Source organism: Embiotoca jacksoni, unplaced genomic scaffold (assembly GCF_022577435.1).
Source record: "Embiotoca jacksoni isolate LCO1_2020_lvr unplaced genomic scaffold, fEmbJac1.0.p SCAF_10, whole genome shotgun sequence".
Taxonomy (NCBI): Eukaryota; Metazoa; Chordata; class Actinopteri; family Embiotocidae; genus Embiotoca; species Embiotoca jacksoni.
The window spans coordinates 13,066,195-13,087,370 of NW_027185230.1; the positions used below are offsets into that span (position 1 = coordinate 13,066,195).

At 43.2% G+C, this 21,176-nt stretch overlaps 1 protein-coding gene across 1 annotated transcript in view; it reads right to left on the reverse strand.

Annotated features, from left to right (window-relative positions):
* The window catches only part of LOC138209503 (netrin receptor UNC5D-like), a 167,763-nt gene that overhangs the window by 15,819 nt on the left and 130,768 nt on the right, over positions 1–21,176 (reverse strand). The window contains 6 exon segments of the mRNA XM_069168133.1: positions 1,078–1,308; positions 5,134–5,305; positions 12,257–12,341; positions 13,664–13,882; positions 15,173–15,322; positions 18,658–18,843. Coding sequence (XP_069024234.1) covers positions 1,078–1,308; positions 5,134–5,305; positions 12,257–12,341; positions 13,664–13,882; positions 15,173–15,322; positions 18,658–18,843 — 1,043 coding nt within the window.

Sequence of the window (21,176 nt, forward strand, 5' to 3'; positions counted from 1 at the left end):
TCGTGCATGTAGGTAAATATAGCCACTGGGGCATCTGTTTAGGGGGCGCTAGCGAGCCATTTGACCACGCCCACTCACGACTCCACTAAAATACGGAATTTTTCGCTGGGACAGAAGCGTGTACCAACTTTCAGGAGTTTTTGAATCTGATAAAGCCTTCAAAAATGCAGTTGTTTACAGAGAATAATAATAACGCAGAATAATAATTCCTTGAAGAACAATAGGGCTTTCGCACCGTCGGTGCTCGGGCCCTAATAAGAAAAAAGGAACATATCAAACAAATATAACAAAATGAGATAACATTTAGTTAGTCATGTTGTCTCCTTCCTCTTTATTATAGTCTGTTTATCTTTCTTATTGAGATATAGTCTGGGAAAGTACTTTTCCTATTATTCTCGACTAAATCTTAATCCTCCAAAAACGTTTTGTTCGAATTGCAAACCCGATCAGAGTCACACAGTTCTTCTCTCCCTCTATTTCAGAAACTCCAGGTTCTTACTATTTATGGTATTAATGTTTTTCAAATATGTGTTTTTATTTATAAGACACACTCAAAAGAAGGAAATACTCCTTAAGAGTGCAAGACTCTACTTTAAAGTAAGTTCACAGGCCGGTTCTTACTCGTCAATTTTCAGATTTTCATTCTCCTAAATTTCTCACCTATTGGAGTAAATTTTCAACACGACATAATGGCACCAAATTATGGAATGGCTTTTCCCATCTGGCACAAAAAAAATGATCCTTCATAAAAGGTGCTTAAAAAAAACATTTTCCTGCTGTTTTGTAAACTGTATCATACACATCACATCCATCCTCCTGCTCACAATTTTTCCTTTTAATATTGATATTGCTGTTGCCGTATACATTTTTGTTTTCCACAATCTTTATGTAGTCATATTATAACTTCTTAGTAAACTTCAAACGTTATCCGGGTAGAAAGCTTCACCTAAGCCCACTCCCCCCCTCCCCTCCCCCCTTGTGCACTGTATAGTATTTGTTACCTTTGTACATTTTGTGCGCTTTGTTCAAAATAAAACCCCAAACAACAACATCAAAATCCTACATCTTCCCTCGTACCTGAAATGCGTGTGGTGTGTCGTCCACACAGTAGACCCTGAGGGTGAAGCCCAGAGAGTTGCCGGTATCCGGACTACCGAACACGGCCAGCCTCAGCCGCTTCGCTGCCTCCTGGTTCAGCGGTTCCCCTACCAGGGCGTAGCGCCCCGGCTGCTCCAGCAGCACGTGGCACCTCTGGGCCTCCAGCAGACAGTAGCAGGATGTGGTCTCCTCGTCCACCGACATCACTTCCTGTGGAGGGAAGGACACATCAGGAGAGGCTGGAGCTGCGTTTCAAATTGTGTAATATTAATTTGGACTTTTCGTACGTATTGCAGCTGCCCTTATAAAGCGTGTTGGATGTAGTGTGTACACGATTGTGACATGCTACTTAATCACAAAAATGCGCTTTGACCTTTGACCCTCTTGGTCATATCCGTTGCCATCTGTGGCGAGACCTTTGAACTAAAAAGAAAAAGGATGTGATTTGGAACGAGTACGCTTTGTATTTAATTCTTGTTTTCTTCTTCTCCTCCTCCTCCTCCTCCTTAAGTGGGCGGAGCTTTAGCGCCACCAACTGTCTCGGAGGCTCGGTCGATGTGATGTCTCTTCCGCCGCGCAAAGGATTGTGGGTCGGAACAGCCGCAGTAGCATGCCGGCCTGCAGGCTGCAAAATACGACCGGATGACATCCTGGTACTTTGAGAACATTTAAATAATAGAGTTCTGTCTAACTGATGATTTTTTTTAAAATTATGATTCAATGATTATTACCGTTTAAGTGTTAACTTAATGATTAACCTAAAATCTGAACGCCATTCAGCCCGAGTGAAGCAACTGTTTGCGCAAACTCTACTCCGCTATTATTTTCCGCAGAAAGAAACACAACAAGAAGAATTTCAATGCGGTTAACCAACAAGTCATTACAGCCGCAAAGTTAAAGTTTAACGGTTTGTATTGTTGTTCGGGATATTCCCTCACGCGGAGACTCGGATGAGATCGGGAGCTTTGCTGAAGCTGAACGAGGGGCCAAACAAATAACGACACGTCTCGCTAAACAGATGGGGATCCGCTAACACCGGCAAAACGGATTAGCGGGGGTGGCGGGCGGATGCGTCCGACGGCCATTTGCTCGTCATCTCGCGCTCAATTCCCCCCCACCCACCCCCGCCACCCCCCGAATCCCATCTGAAAACATCCTGTAACTGCGACCCACCGGTGCCCCGTCTGCATTACGGCCGGGGCCGGGGCGCACACGAAGCCCCGCGGGGAGGGGTTTTTAGTGGGGCCGCCGCATCTCCCCTTAGACCTGCTCCTCCATTAAGCGCTGCGGCAGACGTGAAGGATCTCCCGTGACACGGCTCGTCCCTGCCGGGCAGCCGCCGACAAATGATAAGAGTCGAACTCCGGCGGAGCAGAAGTTGCCCGGCTTTAATGGGGAATGGCACCGAGAGGCAGACGGAGTGGAAAGGGAAAGAAAGAAAGACGGATCGGGGGGAGAGGGAGAGGACTCCGTCTCCCATTATATCACTAATTCCGGAGATTAGGTTTTGAGTAAGCGTCCCCTTCCTACGGTAAAGGGCTCATTATTTCTCCGTGACAGAGACGGGTCACCGCGTTATGTTTTGGAGAATATCTTGTCCTGCCGACTCTCTCTCTCTCTCTCCTGTCCTGTCCTGTCCTGTCCTGTCCTGTCGGCATATACCTCCCCGTCAGTGATGGCTCCTTTTGATAGCTCCCTTTTGTCCAACACGTCTGCCGGCAAATTACGTCTGTGTAAATGTCACGCAGAGTGAAAAGCCGCCCCCCCCCCCCATCCCCCTCCACCCCCTCCCCTCTCTCCCAAGGTCAAGCAGACTCCGTGGTTCCGGAGGTTGCGCCGCCTTCGATGAGGTCCCCTGAAGGTTTTTTGATGAGGTTAGTTAAACATTAAAAGAGCATCTTGGATGTCTCTACTACTGCTGAGAAAGAAAAAAAAAAAGAAAGAAAAAAGGGTTGGAAGAGGGTGTTTGGAGCGGAGGTACGTGTCTCCAAGACTGTAAAGTAGCTCTACGGGGCGGAGTTGAAGGACTTTTTCAGAGGTGTTATTTCACTCAAGGGAAGAAACTGGAAGTGAGAAAATATTTCTCAGCAAGCAATCGCAGGAATAGCAGCATAATGCATTTAGAGCGGTGGAGTCGTAAATGTTTCAGAAGACCGTCGGTTTTTATGTATTTTTGACCCTCACGCTGAGACCGGAGCAGGTGCTTCAACCTTTTAGCAGGTTTCTTGAATTTACATGGACGAATGTGTGACTTTCATTTTCGAAATAGAAAATCCAGGGACATTTTTACAAAAACTTAACATCTTTTTATCACCTGCGTTTGTGCTGCAATTGAACTTCCTTTGTTTCCATGTGTTAGTTAAGCACCTTTATTAAGATGACACAATGTTGGAAGATAATTCGTTTTATCCATTAAAACCAAGAGATTTCCAAAACGGGTTTCTAATGAAGATGGAAATAATAATTTTTTTAAGTATACTAGACTACTATTTTGTGTGATTCACATAAACCTAATGAAAAAAAGAAGTTTTTTTTTTTTTATCTCACTGGCAGAACAGTGGTCCAACTATAGTAATTATTTCCATTATTATAAGTATAATTGAGATCTTAGTTATTTTTAAGCATAATAGACACGATATATTTCATATTTCTTATATAGAGTGTCCTCTTTACGATGTACACCTTTCTAGTACTAAGTCAGAGCAGCTTTAATAATTTGTTGCATAATCTCGCCGAGGTCCTGTATTCATCCCTCTGGGATTTTGGTCATTATCTCGCAGTCGCGGCACCTTCATGATGCAAATCTCCCGTCTCACCACATGCCAAAGGTGCTCTGTTGGATTGAGACCTTTTGGGCTCAGTGAACTCTTTGTCATGTTCGAGACACCAGTCTGAGATGTTGTTGAGACGATGCGTTATCCTGCTGAAAGTAGCCATTAGAAGATGGGAACACTGTGGTTGAAAAGAGACGGGCATTGGTGTAAATGATGCTCAATTGGTTCTAACGGGGTGCAGAGTGTGCCAAGAAAATGTCCCCCACGCCATTACAACACCAACAGCCTGAAACTGTTGATACAAGGGAGGATGGAGTTGTGCTTTCATGCTGTTTACGCCAAAATCTGACCCCGATATCTGAATTGTCTCAGCAGAAATCGAGACTTATCGGGACAGGCAACATTTTGACAATCTTCTCTTGTCCAGCTTTGATGAGACTGTGCTCGATGTTCGTCGTGTTGTTCGTTCAGAGACGCTCTTTTCTGTGTACCCTGAATCTAACGAGTGTTTTTTGGGGACTGCTCCATTTCTACCATCTCAAAACAATCCGTCCCCTTTCTGATGTTTTTTGAACTTCAGAAGATCCTCTTGTTCTTGTCTAAATGGATTGAGCTTCTGCCACGTGATTCGCTGATCAGATATTTGCTTTAGTGAGCAGTTGAACAGGTGTCCCTAATGAAATGAGTTCAGTTTTACCACATACCAAATTACAAAAACAGACATTAAATGCACTGCACTGAGTGTAGATATTTTTGGTTTATTTTTCCTCCTCTTGATGTTAACTGCATTCGTTGTTTTCAAGTTTCATGAAAAAGGGTTGCACAGTCGACTTCATGAAAGCAGCAGCGCTTTGAAATACCATCAATACCATCATTAACCTGGGAAAAAAAAAAACATTTGGATGAATTCTAAAAGGCACCATTTGCATTTGCTCTGACATTTCTTGTGGATGTAAGACTGCATGAGGTAGAAGCTTGAAAGGCTGAATTTTATGCAGAATGACAAATCTGAGCTGGCAACCCTGAAATCGGCTCCACACTCGCATGACTACGCTGCGGGATGAAAAAGTTTTCATCAAAGAGAGTCGCGGCCGTTTATCAGATGGTATTGATATTCAGGGTGGTGGTGGTGGCGGCGGCGGTGGTGGTTGAGAGTCGTGTGATTGCACTTGTTACCCCCCCCCTCTTCCTCTGCACTGATGTTGCTGGCAGATACTCTGAAACTGTAACTACAGGTGAGGTGTGACAGTAAACGGCTCACCTCCCACTTGTTGTCCTGGACTTGTCTCTTTAGCCGGATGGTCCAGTTGTCGGCGGCGACTTCGGCACAATGCGCGACGGTCATGGCTACGGGACAGGACAGGTCGAGTCCTGGCGGGCCGTACGTGACCGCGGGGCTCAGGAAGATCTCCGGCCCGTCGTCGGACACGGCGCTGCGCGTGTGTGCACACAAGCACACACACAAACACACACACGCACACGCACGCACACACACACACACACACACACACACACGCACACAGAGGTGAAGAAACACGTCAACATACAAGAAGTAGTTCCGACCCAGAGATCTGATTGGTCAACTGAACATTTGGAACAAATAAGCGTGGCCCTGCTCATCACTCGAAAATACCACTCCTCTTTCTCAATGGGAATATGTAATTGGAATTATAGTTCATGTAATATTCAATATAATGTTGTTTTTGATGCTTATTAAATGTGACCCGTTTGGCAAAATCGGGCCTATTTCGGTCCATTTTTTGTCGCTCCGTGCACCCGTACCGTAACACCACGGATAGTATCGCACCTAAAATCCTGGCGGCGGTTTGGTTTTAACACATGACACGGTGTTAAAATCTTAAAAATACATGAGTCCATTGACATCTCTTTTCAGCGGATATCCTACAACAAGATTGAGCGACCTAAGCAGTTTATTGTTTCTATGTGCTGTATTTTTTCAGTTTGAGAAACGATCTCCAGAAAGCAATAAAACAGACAAAGAACTTGTCTCTGTTGCTATGTGGTTGCTAAGGGTCGGCCTACTTCCTGGAGTGGTCACCATTGCATACATTACATTCGCTTCGACTGACGAGACTGATTGTTTTCCAGTTCTTAGTCATACCTCCATGTATTGCAATGGAAACAGATCAGCAACAAAAAAGCTGTATATTTTGAGAGCGAATCGCCCCACAATGAATACATTTCGATTACATATTTTATTTAGTTGGTAACTCGTTGTATAATCACACTATTACACACGAGTGTGCTTTGATGTCATTATTGGCACGCTTGCACATCCACTCGTGTAATATCTCTTAATTAAATGACATTTATGCAGAAATGTATATTTCTCACAAAAATCACAGAGGTTTTTATGACAATATGAAAATGAAAACAAGAATCTCTGGGCGAAATGAATCACTGATTAAACAAGCGTTCAGCGTGACCCTCTGCCTACGAACAAAGTGAACTGCAATCCTCGGACGCTCATAATGAATCAATCCCTGACTAGCTGACACGCCGACACACAGATAGGGGAAGATTAAAGCACAAAGACTAATGGACAGTGAGGCCGGGGAGGACAGGCTTTAGCACAGAGCGTGCGGGCTTTGTGGGTCGATGGAGCTTATGAAGCCTGCTCCGGCCGGCCCGGTGACAGATTAGCTGGGCCAGGCTGCTCTTGGCCGGCGGCCCAATCTTGGCTGGAAGCCCCGAAGACTGAGAACAATCGATGGGACCACCATCAGTCATGCAGCTGGCCCCGGCTGGACACCTCACACACACACACGGGGACACGGTATTGGTGCTGTTGTCACTGGAGCAGCGTGGATATCTCTCGGCATCATCAATACAGCTGCGCCCCGACATACGGAGGCAGGTGCATCGCAAATGTGCGAGGTGTGGCCGAACCGACGCCCGGGCACAAATAACAGGCAGCGCCAGCAGACTGAGAATGAGTTCGATATCGGAAAGTATCATTTTTATAGGTCACACTTTTTATTTTTTATTTTTGACACACAACTAAGTCGATATCAGTGTCCTAATTCTCCTCTACAAACTAATTCGAAGCAGGTCTTTAGTGTGTTGCTGTGTTGTTTGTCTTTATCTATTTATTTGTTGCTTTATCATCTGCAGTCCCTGATTGGGTTGATGTTGAACATTAAAAGGAATAAAAGACGAAGCAGGCAAGGCAACGAACATCAGAGCACATGGAAGAGGCCACAGACTCAGTGAATGGAAACCTTATGTGGGCACAATCACATAAAACACAAATCACATTGCACAAACACTAAACACAACAAGATGAAAATATATCACATATCATATGCAACCACTCTTGTTTTCCCCCCACCCACTAAACAGATTATTTTAACACAAATTCATTTGATTTTTGCTGTTGATTGACACGAATGTCCCACAGAGAGGATGATGATGAGGTCCAAATATCATGTCAGGAAAAAAACACGTATTAAATATGTCAGAAAACATTTTATTTGTATTAAATTTAACTGAGAACGTGGCAATAAAAAAGTTGCAGCTGACTGACGTCGATCAGCAGCTGTTTCTTACACAATGTGAACGAATATGAAGTTCTTAAAAAAACTGCAAGAACAGGATACTATTAGTAGTCTGGAATCACCGGACCTGCATTCACTGTATGAATATATGGATCTGGTTATGCTCCACTAGGGATAATTGTTTACAATTGTTGGATCCAAATGGGCGTAGATCTCAGGTTAACATTAAAACAAGTGAAGCAGCCTTTGACCACTCAGCATTGACTACTCAGACCTAAATTCACTGTGTGGATATTTGGGTCTGGTTACTCTCCATAGGGAAATTGTTCACAGTCATTCCGTCCTACTGTTGCTATTATTTTAACCAAATTCACATACAACTGCTGCAACTACAGAGGGCCCGTGTCCACCAAGGTATTTATCATCGAGTACAGCATATTACTTTTTAAATTGTTTTTAATGGGAGCGCCTCGTTTTTTTTTGTGTTTTTTTTTCAAACGGCAGCAGTGTCACGAGGCACTGAGCGTTTATTTTTGCGCTGAGCGTTTTTTTATTCTCCGGGTGACCGAGAGTTGACAAATTTTCAACTTTGGGTAAAATGTGCAATCGTCACTGTCGATTTTGGATTGGACGGCCGTCCAAGACACTTAACCACCAACGCTGGTCGCTGAATGGTCCGCCCACCAGTGTGGCTGAGCGAACGCTAATACGAGCAGCGTAACCACACTGTAATCACAGTGAAAACTGAAGCTGTGAACAATAGTCTGACGTATGCTGTACGCTGAAACTCACCAAACTGTAAACAACAATTCCTCGATATTTGCTGGCGTTGCTACAACTGTTTGTATGGTTTCATTTAGCTCTACAACCACCGCTGTTAGTATTGCGTTTAGAAGCAAATACTCGACGTTAACGTCATTCCCGCTGGTCGCTGATTGGTCCGCTTCATGCCGAGCAGGTTTCCAGACTATCATCACGGCGAAGACTGTAATTGCGAGCGATATGCGGGTGGTACGCTCCAGCTGGAACCAGGCTTTACTGTTAGCGCTGCAGCTAATAGTCATTTTCCCGATTAAGTGCTACGTCTTTGCAATAAAATATAGTTAAGCTTGTCCAATATAATTGAGACAGCTACTTTTAACCACATGTTGGTACTTCTGGTATATCAACATAAAGTAATCTCATTTCTCAAAGATTTAAGTCAAGAAACATCAACTCTACTGAGCTCGACTTTTATAGCAGTTTTCCAGCCCTGCAGCAATTATCTGTCAGAAACTGAATAATAATAATAATTTATGAATAGCATGGAGGTGGAGAGGTGAGGGGTGGAGTCAGAGCGTGTGTGTGTGTGTGTCTGCATACTGAGAAGGCATCGAGTTCCCACGTGGCACAAGATGTGGCCGAGGTTTTTCAACTCCTGTTATCTTTTACAGTTTCTGGTGGAAACTTTATTATTTAAAAAATAAATTTATTACACTGTTACCAATCAACACAAAAACATTAAGAGGTTGTGATCCGCTGTCTAAAAATAAAATCACACATCCAGGCAGCATCTTGGCCCTGCAGCTGCACTTTTGTGCTAATCAGCCCCCGGCTCAGAGGAAACCAAGGTTACCTGCTGCTGAGACTATGCTAATTAGCGAGATTGCCTGTGAGCAAAGATTAAAGATGGTTATTTAACAACTCTGATTGTGTTTATGAGAACAAAGAAATATCACTCCAGGATAATGGTTTAAAGTGTAGATAGCTTGCGGTTATCAGTTAAGTCTTGGCTCATATGCTCAGTACACATCATACCTTATTTATTTTTTTATATTACAAACCAACATCCTATGAGATGGCTTTTATATTTTCTCAGACAACACTTATACATTTCATTTAGACTATTCCTTCTTAGTGTTTTTCAAGCTGTCACTGGATTTGGACTCGAGTTTAGCAGCTTATCAGTTGGAGTTTTAGTTAAAGGAGACACTTCAGCCAATTTACAAACGTATCTGACCAGCACTAATGTAATTCTGTTTATGGTGCTCACAGAAATGAAAAAAATTATCTTTGCTGTATCCGTTACCCTGGATATATATATATATATATATATATATATATATATATAATATGCATAAAACATGATGGGAACAGCTGTGGTGCAGCAGCACTTTTCTGTCAGAGAAATTGTTTCTTTTAAAACAGCAGACAGTCCTTAATTTATTACCAACTTCAAATGTTAACTCCCAACACTTATTGATGCAATGTGAAGTTAAGGAGCGTATATGAAAGCCAAGCAATCAATAAAAAAGCAACAAATTTCATAAAGCTCCCTTTTGAGCCACATAGTTCTCTTAACATTTGTTTCACATATTCAGTCGTCCTCTCTGACTGTAAAACCTGTAAGTTACCCTTTCATTTTTCACTTAATGTTAGATTTAATAGCTTCATTAAATACGTAAACACTGGGTCAAATGATGATGAGTAAAATGAAAGACGCTGTTCTAAGTGACCTGAAGTACTGAGCATTTTAACGTGTTTAAATCGATTGTTTTTGGTTTCCAGTTTTCCAGTTTCTGTTCAACACACGCTGTTCTTATCAGAGATGTTTCTGTCAGCGGCAGCAGCAGCAGGAAGGCAGCTGTGTTCACCAGAAAGTCTCTAAAATCCCACTGAGCGCTACCAAACAGGAGACAGAAAGTTGGTGACTAACTGGTGAACACAGACAAGCAGATATTTCTCTTACAGGAGACAAACACAGAGCTCAAAGCGCGAGTAAAGATTTATCGTAAATTCATTCGGAGGCTATAAACATAACTACAATAATAAAAAAATAATGCAGATGTTTTTCAGTGGGTCCCGGATGTGTAAATAGCTAAATATTTGCTGACACATAAACCATAATTACTTTATAAAGGCGATAATAAATCAGCATAGATTGTGAAGCGTGTTTCACCTAGTGGCCAAAAATCAATCAAAGCAGGTCAGGGAATAATATTAAGAGTAATTTTGTTAAGGAAAATATTGGACCAAAATAAAGTTAGTCAATTCCACCAATCAAACTTGTAACAGTGTGCGGCAGGTGGAACTGACACTGTGGACCAACAGGCGCCTCCCTGCAGAGTGAACTTTAAAATAATGCCGACGTTTTTTGGTGGATGCTAGATGTGTAAATAGGTAAATAATTGCTAACATGTTAGCCTTAATAACATTATACCGGTGACATTAAGTCAATATTGATTTTGAAGTATGTAGCACTGCCCCCTAATGGCCCAAACAAAATGAAGGGAGGTCTGAGAGGAAGTTTAAAGGGAATTTTGGAGTTGAAGTAGTTTAGGAAAATATTGGTACAAAATAAAGTTGGTCATTTCCACGGATCAAACTTTTAACAGGAAGTTCAGTGTGCAGCAGGTGGAACTGACGCTGTGGAGCAAGAGGTGCCTCCCTGCAGAGCGAACTCCAGAAATAAGGATGATACCGCTCAACTCAAGTCTCTCAAACTTTTGTGAGCCACATCGTATCAAGTTTATTTTGTCACACACCATATGATTTTGTCCTTGGACAACCTCCCCCAGCCCCCGCTGAGCCACAGAAGATCACACATAAAACAACTCGGCGGAGCCCAGAGGACGGACGAAAGCTCTTGTGAACAACCTGAAACTGAGCCCGAGCCGATCGATTCCTATTCTTCGCGGGAGGAAGAAAAGCGTCGTCTTATGTAGATGGCCGAGGTTTTGAATGGGAAGAAAAAGGATCCAATTTCTCCCTTGGACTCGGCGGCTGTCAGAAGATAGGCTTTGACTGACAGCTCAGCGGTGCGCGGCTCCTGCAGCTTCTTAAACGACAGCCGGAGAAGTAAACAGAATCAGGCTTATCAGAGCAGAGCAGCAGCTTGGAGGGCAGCGGCTCGGCTGAGCCGGGCGAGACTGTTGGCAGGGGAGCGTGCGAGTGGGCCTACTGACGGAGCTCCGAGCCACAAACCTATACGTGACCTCTGATACGTTTCCTCGCCCGCATGACCTCCGGCACCTAATGTGCGGGCGGGAAGAGAGGTGGGACGACAGTTGCATTTCCAGATGACACTAAATGTCACTCTTGATTCTCCCTCAGATGTAGAAATCGAATTTCAGCGAGAAGCACGGGCGGTTAGCCGCGTTGTCGGGGCGATATCTCGCTCGCGGGGTTTCACGCAGACACATGTTGATACTGTCGGCTGGAAATCAAGAACATGTCCAAAAAAAAAACCCAACCTGAATCCCGGTTGTCAGATAGCTTTTTGAGGCTCGGTTGCATGCGAGTCAAAAGGTATTAGATTCCCCCCTTTTTTCAAACTGCTCTTATCTGTCGTGCCATTTTCTCCTTGAGGAACAGCTTTGTGAAAATCTCAACAACAAAAGTTACAGAAATAGACTCCTGCTAGCTGGCTGGCGTGCAACAGTCATCTTAAAGTCTGAAGAATATTATGCTCAATCTCCATCCATCTAAACCCCCCCCCCCAAAAAAAAAAACAACCAGAATCAGTATCACCTGTCGTCATGACTACGCAAAGTTCACAATACTCGGCACTCGAAGCCGCCACGATGGAGAGAGATACAAACACAAAAACTGCGACCGGAGTCGCGGCGTGCGTCTTCCTCTGGGGTGACGGTTGCTTAAAGGCAGTAATGCAATCTGTCTGCAGCCGCCGATGTATTTGTGACACATTGCGTGCTTCCCCCCGTGGCGTCTGCGAGACGAGCAAAGACCGCACGCTGAGCGGGAATATGCGCGTCTGCATGCGCGTTCTGTTGACGGGAAACCCGGCGCGACAGGTTGAAGGACAAAAAAGAAAAGCGAGAGGCGGCCTTAGAAGCCGGCTGCACCTCCTCAGCGAGAGTCCCTCACCTGCTGTCCTCCTGGTTGATGCTCATGTACATTTCCCAGGTAGTGTCTTCTGCGATCCCCCCGTGAGGCACCAACAGACTGATACCTGCAGAGGAGGGGGGAGAAAAAAAACAAAACTGATCAGCCAGACATGCACAGACATGGCACACACCTGCTCAGCTGTCAGCTTTCTGTACTGAAGGTGACAGCCAGAGGGGGGTGGCAAGGCCCCCGGAACAAAAAAAAAAAAAACAACAAAAAAAAGGTGACGGAAGCCAGATCCCGAAAGGCCCTCGTGAATCCTTGCTGCCAGCAGACGCACACAAAACACAAGACTGTCTTCGTCTTCTTCTTAAACACAAACATGCATAAACATCCTACTGTATCATAAACAATTACTGCCAATCTGGCGGCGGATGAAGCCCCCTCGAGGGACGGGATGACTAATGTAGAGCGAGAGAGAGAGAGAGCGAGAGAGAGAATAATGCCTGAATAATGGAGCAGACTCAGCGGCACAGGTTTACATTACACACACTTGTTTCCATTTACTGTACAATTCACATCATGTATTGACGTTGAAACCCACAATGCTTTAGGACTCAAGCTGTCAGATGAAACACTTCGGTTACGTTCAGACATCTGCGTGGGTTGCCGTGGTAACGTCGCACGCGCAACTGGTGCCGCGTGGCTTCCCGAATACGCGTGAAACGCTGCAGCCCGGTACAGAAGCGGCTCGCTGCGGTTAAGCTCGCAGTTCACCTCCCTCCCCCCCCCCCTTGTACATTTACGGTTTCGAGTCGCAGCCTCTTAGTTTGCGTTTATTGAAATGCTCCAAAACTGCATGTTAAATCCAAAATAGAAAATAATTTACAGAAATCGGCAACTCCTATTTTACTCGGTTGCTTTATTATTAAAAGTTATGAGGGCATGCTCGGAAATGGGAGGGAAGGAGCCCCAAAAAAAATTATGTATTGGGGCCAATCGCATTTACCCCACAGCTGATTTAATTCATGTTTTTTGAAAAAAAAAAAAAAAAAAAAAAAAAAAAAGTTATGGAAATTGTTGTTGCAATTTGATTTTCAAGAATGGATGTACAAAAAAAGAAAATCATTAAAAGAATTTATGCACAGTGTGTAGAGGAAACACTTTCCATACTTTGTCGGGAAGAACTAGCCAGTTAAAAATGGCAATGCTGTCTAACGTCATTACTTCAGTGAATAATATATTCAGGATCATGTTACCTGTTCGACCGATGACATTTTCACATTTTGCCGCAGATCGACTCTGACAAGGTCAAACTTCAACATGTAATATGAGATGTTCTGTATCAAAGTGTGGTAAATTACAGAAGTCCGCCTCTTTGTCATTCCTCATTTTATTTGAAGGGATTTCAGAATTTCAGCTCACAGAGTGATGCATCGGGCTCACCTGTGTTCGGCACCATCAGCCTGCCTCCAGCGTGGCCAAACACGGCGGTGGCTTTGTGCAGAGGCCTGCTGGGAATCAGGGAGACCTGCGGAGTGAAAAGGTTTTTGCCTCTCCTGCCCAGCGTCGTCCCCACGGCAACCCCTCTGTAGTCCGGAGCCAGGCCCCTCGGGAATGTCTGCGGGTGGGACATGACGTGGTACTCGGCCGTTTCTGCCACACCTGAAGGAGATCAGATCATAAACAATTACATCATTCTAACAGTTTTTTTTTTAAGTTTTTTTTTTTTTTTTTTTAGCAAAAGTTGCTCTTTTTAAAAGCTCACTCGGCAAACATCTAAAACCAATCTCTCTCCAGCTGACTGTTCGCTAAAACCCCGCCTCCCAAACTGTGACTATCCAATCAGAGCTGAGGCAAAAAAAAAAAGGAAGAAGCTGAACTTAGGCTCAGCAAGCCTGTCACTGTGGAGCTTTTCGCCTGCAGCTGAAACAGTGTGCCTGAGGCTGCAGACCGAGCGACACTCTGCATGTAAAGAGTTTGGAGGGTGGAGACTTTAAGTGAAGGCTGTCTAAACCCAAAATATTCAACTGTGTGTTTAGCTGCTGCAAAACAAGATGTCACTGTCAAGTCCAAGGAGCATCTCTGGATATAATCAGTTAACGATATTGTATGGCTTTTAAATAATTTACGAAAGAAGAAATCGGAGGTTGTGCGATATTAAATTATGAAACTTACAAAGCTGAGCAGCCAAATGAGGTTTTGGTAAATTGAAATACACTGGTCTCATTTTTTTCTTACTCGACACTCAATTGTTTTTATACTGAATTGCATCATCACCATTTGCACGAGGCGCAATTGCACCATTCTTTATGTGCATATGTATACATCTTTTTTTTTTTTGAAGCTGTAAATATGTCTATTCATGTTTTATATATCTATTTATGTCTGTTTTTGTGTTTGTACACTGAGAGAGCAATTACAACCAGAGTTAAATTCCTTGCACGTGTAAACATACCTGGCCAATAAAGCCGATTCAGATTTTGATCCCTTTTTAAAACCATACTTAACACAAGAAATATGCTGTTTCTGTATTTACATTTCCTCTGCATGGATAATGAACTGCAGAAGATTGCAAGCTCTTTATGTGGGGCAGCTTTTTCGTGCACCTTGATTTCGAGTTGTAAATGGTGCCGTTGCCGTTACCAATGCAAACAGCACACGCACCGTAGGAGGATAAAAAGCTCGACAGCGGTAACAAATGGGGACACGGACTGGAGAATGGTCAGTTTGCGATGCCCTCCAAGGTGACCATTTATTCTTTTGTATGAAGGCTTTCTTTGAGACCGCCTTCAGAGAAAAAAAAAAGAAAAAAAAAAAGGACTCAAAGCAAAGATGGATTATCCCTTCCGACTTGCAGCCCGCAGAGCCGCACACACCGCTCTGCACCTCTTTTCCAATAAGTAGTTTCAGCAGCTGCGGACACGTGCTTTTGAGACACTTCTGTTTCCTCACCTTTGACCTTGAGATCGGGCAGCGGGTCGAGGAGCGAGCGCTCGGCCATTAGCTCCTTGTCGATGGAGTCCTGAAAGCACATGGGGCTGGTGTAGGTGCGCGACACTGTCAGGTCGGGCTGCATGGAGGAATTAATGAGCAGGGGGTTCGCTGGAAAAACAAACACGGAAGAGGAAGATGATCATCACTGTCAACAATTACTCTTCACTCTGCAACAACTACATTAATACAGAGTGACCGTTTGGATGAGAGAGTCGCATTAAAATCCTAAAGGGTACGTCATGACCATTACTATGATATCATCGCCATGGAAACAAGACCAGACATGTTGCAACTCGCAGCGCAGCTCATGGAGGAGCGTAATAAACATATTTTAATTTCATGTCATGGTGGTTTAAACATTTTTTAGTAAATAAATGTGCATATTGTTATTGATTGTTGAGTTTATTATTCGAATATTAACTCTATTTTCTTTTCCAAGTGTTTGCTGTGACACTGTTGCCATGTGTTTGTATGTGTTGCTGGGACGGAAACACGCAGCAGACTGTGAATCAATCGAGAAACGCGGGTCAGATAGAGTTATTACAGATAAGATTATCTATTGATCTGTTTCTTTGTATGCTGACATTAATTTGTGAGTAATGACTCATTGACGGCTGTTTGAGCGAGCGTGAAAACGACAACAGAAGCCGCGACGGAGAGAAACAGCGTGCTTTCTCTTGATGAGCACAGAAATGTAAATTGCCAATATATTCTGTCGGGATTTTTCAGCGAGCTGCTGTCACAGTTGACTCATGACGGAGAACGTGACTGCAGAAGAGGGGCGAGATGATTTCTGTGTTGCAGCAGCAGCGGCATCGCACACTGTGGCAGGGTGCAACATACAATTAGGAGAGGACATGTGGGGGTGTTAGGGAGGTTCGGCTGTTTTAGCTCCTCTAATGCGGGTGAAACTGGGACCGAGATTAAAGCTTTCCCCGCCTCCTGCTGTGTTATCAAAATGAACTTTATTATGCCCCGCTGAGGGGCTGCTGCTGCCGTGGCAACCCATAATGCCAGCCTTAGTACAAAAAAAAAAAAAAAAAAAGTGCCTCTATCTGTAGGGCAAAAAAAAACACACCACCCGGCTCTGATGTTTCTGTGTTTTTGGAGACCAGAGACGGGCCTCGGCGACAAAAAAAGTGAAAACAGTAATAAATCACGTTTTTAATTTTGTAACCATGAATAATTAATTAGAAGTTGTGTTGTGTGTAAAGTTGATACCAAAGCGGCTTATATTACCACGTCAACATTTTGCTGAAGTTACGGTACCAGAAGGAATAAATAAGACGACAGTGCGCTTGTTACCGTAAGTTTTCAGCGAGCTCTTATTGCCCGGGCATGCTGATGTTCCGCAACAAAGCAATAAATGCATTGTTTGCCGAACAGATTAAGCTGTATGTTATTGGACGTTCGATGCACCGTGGCGCTGACAAGCAAAGAATCTCCACATGGCTCGAATGAACAAATGGAACAATTTTACATTTGTCATTAGGGCCCCTAAAGACTTTTGAATAATGAATGTAGTTATATCATAATACAGAGGAATGCATGCATAATTCATAAATACACATAAATACATATAAATACGAAACTGTATGGCTTACTTGGATGTTCATTTACATATAGTGAAATGAATATGAAGTGAAATAAAGTACAACAAAATGAGAGAGACATCTTGCATCATCTGTTCTGGTGAGTGTGTGTTGCATCATTTTGTTCACCATTCATTCATAATTAAATCTCTATGTATTAACAGGCAAACCTGCAGCTGATTTTCAAGAGATTTTAAGGTCAGTTGAATCATCAAACTAACCAAAATAGTATGATTTAACAGCAGGTCAAAGTTACATCATCATTTTGTAATTTTATAAAAATCTGATTGTCCAAAATGTACAAACCATAACAGATATAATAGATTCATTTAAGCAAAGACACATGATGCTGTGTTTTCATGGTATAGGGATTATAATGGGGCGCAGGATCATTTTTCTGGTGCTTGTGCTTTGAGCTGAGGTGGGTGTAGAGGTGCAGAAGAGGCCGTATATATGAAAATAAGGCAGCAAAGTGCAATTTAAACACTTGTTTTTGCCTGCGCTTTAACAACCTCTTCGTGCAAAGTCAAGTGCAAAGTGTCATTATATGGTAAAGAGGCACAGCAAAGTCCCATCCTCCCGTTTCACGGATTTTCTTAGATTTCTAATATAGATTAAAACATTTTTTTTAATTATCTAGTACAACCTTGAATACATACAAAACCCAAATTTAAAAAGGGATAAAAGTGTATACTGTTTAAAATTCCAGGCGATCTTCTCCTGATACCTGCAGTGATTCATCTGCACTCTCCTACGACAAGTTAAAGAGCGTGCATTACTCAATATCTTAATTAAATAATCCAAAATGGCAACAGGCACAAAAACATTTCTGTACTTCACACTGTTAAGCTATTCTGCATATCGTGAATGTACACAGTGAAACATTGAAAAAAAATCCACCTCAACATGAGTCCTAAAGATTTAGTGGGAGAATTATAAATGATGTGTCTGATTTTGGAGCAGAAGACTGCATTAATTATCATTATTATCTACCAAAACTCTCAATTCTCAAGAAAAACAGACTGCATCTGCCCTCTTTTATTTCAACCACAAAAGGTATCAACAACAATGTTTGTTATTTCCCTGTTAGGATACAGTAAGTTGTAGAAAGTCTATGTTCACTGTGGGATGTATTTTATAGCATCATTTCAATGTAACTGATTCGTCACTGGTCTGTGAGACTCATGCTGGGTTTCAAATGTTGTACTTGTGTACTAACACTCACTATTTTGAGTGCATAAGTGCGTTCACACTGTCAAGTACACAAACATGCAGTGAACTACAAGTTCCACTCTAGATGGTAACCATCTTGGCTGCCTAAAGGAAGGGGTGGGGCCACTGACGTCAAGAATTTTCAAATTAAGGAGTCGGAGGAAGAGTTTCTTTTTCACTTCTGCTACTAGACAGATGAATCGGTGTGTTTATCGAGTGTGTTAAACGGAGGGCACGAAAACACGTTGATTTCTGGGTAAAATAATTAAAGCTCCATTTATTTCGGCGGGTGATGTGTTCACATGCTGAGGTCCTTTCCAGTCAGTGCAGAACAGCAGGTTGTTTGAAACAACACTACCCTGTCAAAATTCAAGTACGACACAAGTAAGAGTCCTAACATGTAAGAGCACCATTTGTTAGTGTACGATGGGAAGTTAAGTGTACTGAGGGAAGTTTAGTTTACTAAGAGAAGTTAAGTGTACTGAGGGAAGTTTAGTTTACTAAGAGAAGTTAAGTGTACTAAGGGAAGTTTAGTTTACTAAGAGAAGTTAAGTGTACTACGGGAAGTTTAGTGTACTCAGGGAAGTTTAGTGTACTCAGGGAAGTTAAGTGTTCTCAGTGTACTAAGTATGTCATCACCTTGTCGAGACGTCTTGAAGCTGAAGGACTGGAAGCCCCCCGTGAGGGCGGAGGAGTCGATGACGTCGACGCCGTACTCGCTCTGGCTCTTTCGGTATAGAGTGACGGCGACGATCAGCAGCACCACCGTCACCACTCCCGCAGCCAGGCCCGAATACAAGGCCACGTCGCTGCTGTTCTCCACACCTGAGAAAAGTCAGAGTGGGAGGTGAAAAAGAGAGAGAGAGGGGCACATCTTAATGACTTCCTGCTTTCGTTTTCTAAGTCTGCCGCGCTTTAATTAGGAATGCTGGGAGACATTTTGTCCCGAAATAAACCGAAAATGTGTGTTGCTGAGGAGTATCAGCCGACTTGAAGTTGTGGAACTCTTTTATAAGAGGCAAGTCTGTACCTTAGCTTCAAACTACTTTCGTTCCTTTTTTGTTTTCTGCTCCTCGTCCGCCCTGCCTCCTGATGCACAGCTCCATTGTTCCACTCTGCAGCGTTAAAGCTGCTAATGAGGAACCTCGGAAGGAAGGCGATTATAATCAACCCAGCACCTGACTGTCATTTCAAACGCTGTTTGGCTCTGGTGTTGGAGGCAGTCTGCGTTCCACTGGGATAATGTGACAAAACCAATTCATTAAATTAGCTCATCGGCAACGATTACGCTCTATCTGGTCCCACCAGTGTTGCAGCGTCCGACTCCACAAAGACAAAAAGAATGAGCGGGGGGTTGGAGGAGGGGGGGGGGGGGATAAAGGAGCAGCTAGCTTGTTCTTGAAAAGATAATGAGATCTGCGCTAAAACAGGACATGCTGGGAAATCCTCTAAGTAGCCAGAAGCTCAAATGAGGAGAAATTGACAAAATATGCAAAGCGGCATTAGCGGCTACAGTCGCAGGTTAATTGAGGGCTTGGGAAGTTTTTTGGCAGTGTGGCTGTGTTCTCCCCCCTCGTTTCTGACAAACAAAAATACATAACAGTGGTAAAGGACGAGTGAGGAGGACGTGTGCTTGCGGTTTTAGGAGGTATCAAATTGAGGTTTTTCTTTGTGTAAACTATGCAGTAGTTTCCCTCGACAGCACTAATGCACAAAGCAGTGGGTAGACAGTGGTTAACCACAGGCAGCTTGACTTGGAAATACTACACCTGATGTAGTAAAAAAATAATGGTATTATGAATGGAGTTCAGTACATCGGTGCAGAAATAAAACTAAGGTCATACCAGGAGTACAAGTTGGGCACAGCTGAATATTATCTTTAACTGTGAATAACACAGAGTACGGTATTCGCTTTACACCTAATAACAGTTTGTTTTTATTCGTTTTACAGTCCCTTTGTGTCACTCCAAGGACAAAAACATGCAGTTCGTTATTGTACACGAGTGTGCATGGATGCCAAGGGCGGAAAAAACATCACGAACCATCACAATCTCCTGCCTGAACGTTTCACTCAGTGACACAATCACAAGTAGCCTGCAGATTTCATGCTTTTAACAGAAATTGATTTGACTTGTTTTCAGTTAAAGCTAATGCTAGAACTAAAATAAAACATTCATTATATTATTCAGAATAATAGTGTTATTTTTCATACATATTATGACCTGTGTGTTACTGTATTTATATTGAATTACAGAAACCCTCGCTTGTTCTACTTCTATTCAAGTACGGGACGATTCATAATGAGCCATGCAGAGCATTATATTTCACAACCACACCTGTCAGAGCGATTTACTTCCTGTCAACCATTGAAATCAATGATTTGTAAAGCACTGCCGCTGCCAGAATCCGATCGGCTGCTGATGAGGGTGTGGTTGTGTTCTCACTTCACTGGTGAGCTCGTCGGTTACGACATTTAACTAATTTGCACAGCATGGTTGGTGTTCAAGCGGTCAAGCTGTGAGATACGTGTTGCCCGGCAACGTGGATGCAAAAATACTCATTGTTGTTGGTGTTTATACGCCACAGAGCCAACCAATTTAGCAAGCTAGCAGGTGGGAAATTTAAAGGCAATGACAAAGGAAAATAAGATGAGGTCATTGGGAACGTCGACATTTTCCTTAATTAAATTACAAAGATAAACTCTATGCGACTAAAATTACAAAATATTAACCACAGAGTGTATACAAAAGACAATGTAGCTTCCGGGTCTGAAAAATGAGGCTGGTGCAGGAGTGTCTTAAACTGCAATACCACCGAGTGCCACTAGAGGCTGGCTCCAAAAAGCCTCCAGAAACCCCCATGTCATCAAATTTGAAGTCAATAAATCTTTTTCGTCAGTTATTTTTTTTTTTTTGCTAGCTATAGTCTTATTCGTTTTCTGGTCGTCCATCTGAAAATAATCCCACCATTAAATAAAAAAGAAACTCCAAACAGCCATGTTATTTGGGGGGCGTGTCTGTTTGATTGACATCCCTGTGGTGTAGTCAGGTCACGGCTATCGGTGGGCGGGACGAGGTTTTGTTGGGTTTCCAAACGGGCAAAATCTGAACTCGAGGCTTCATAACGGCTGTTCACAAACCAACGGGTGACGTCACTGT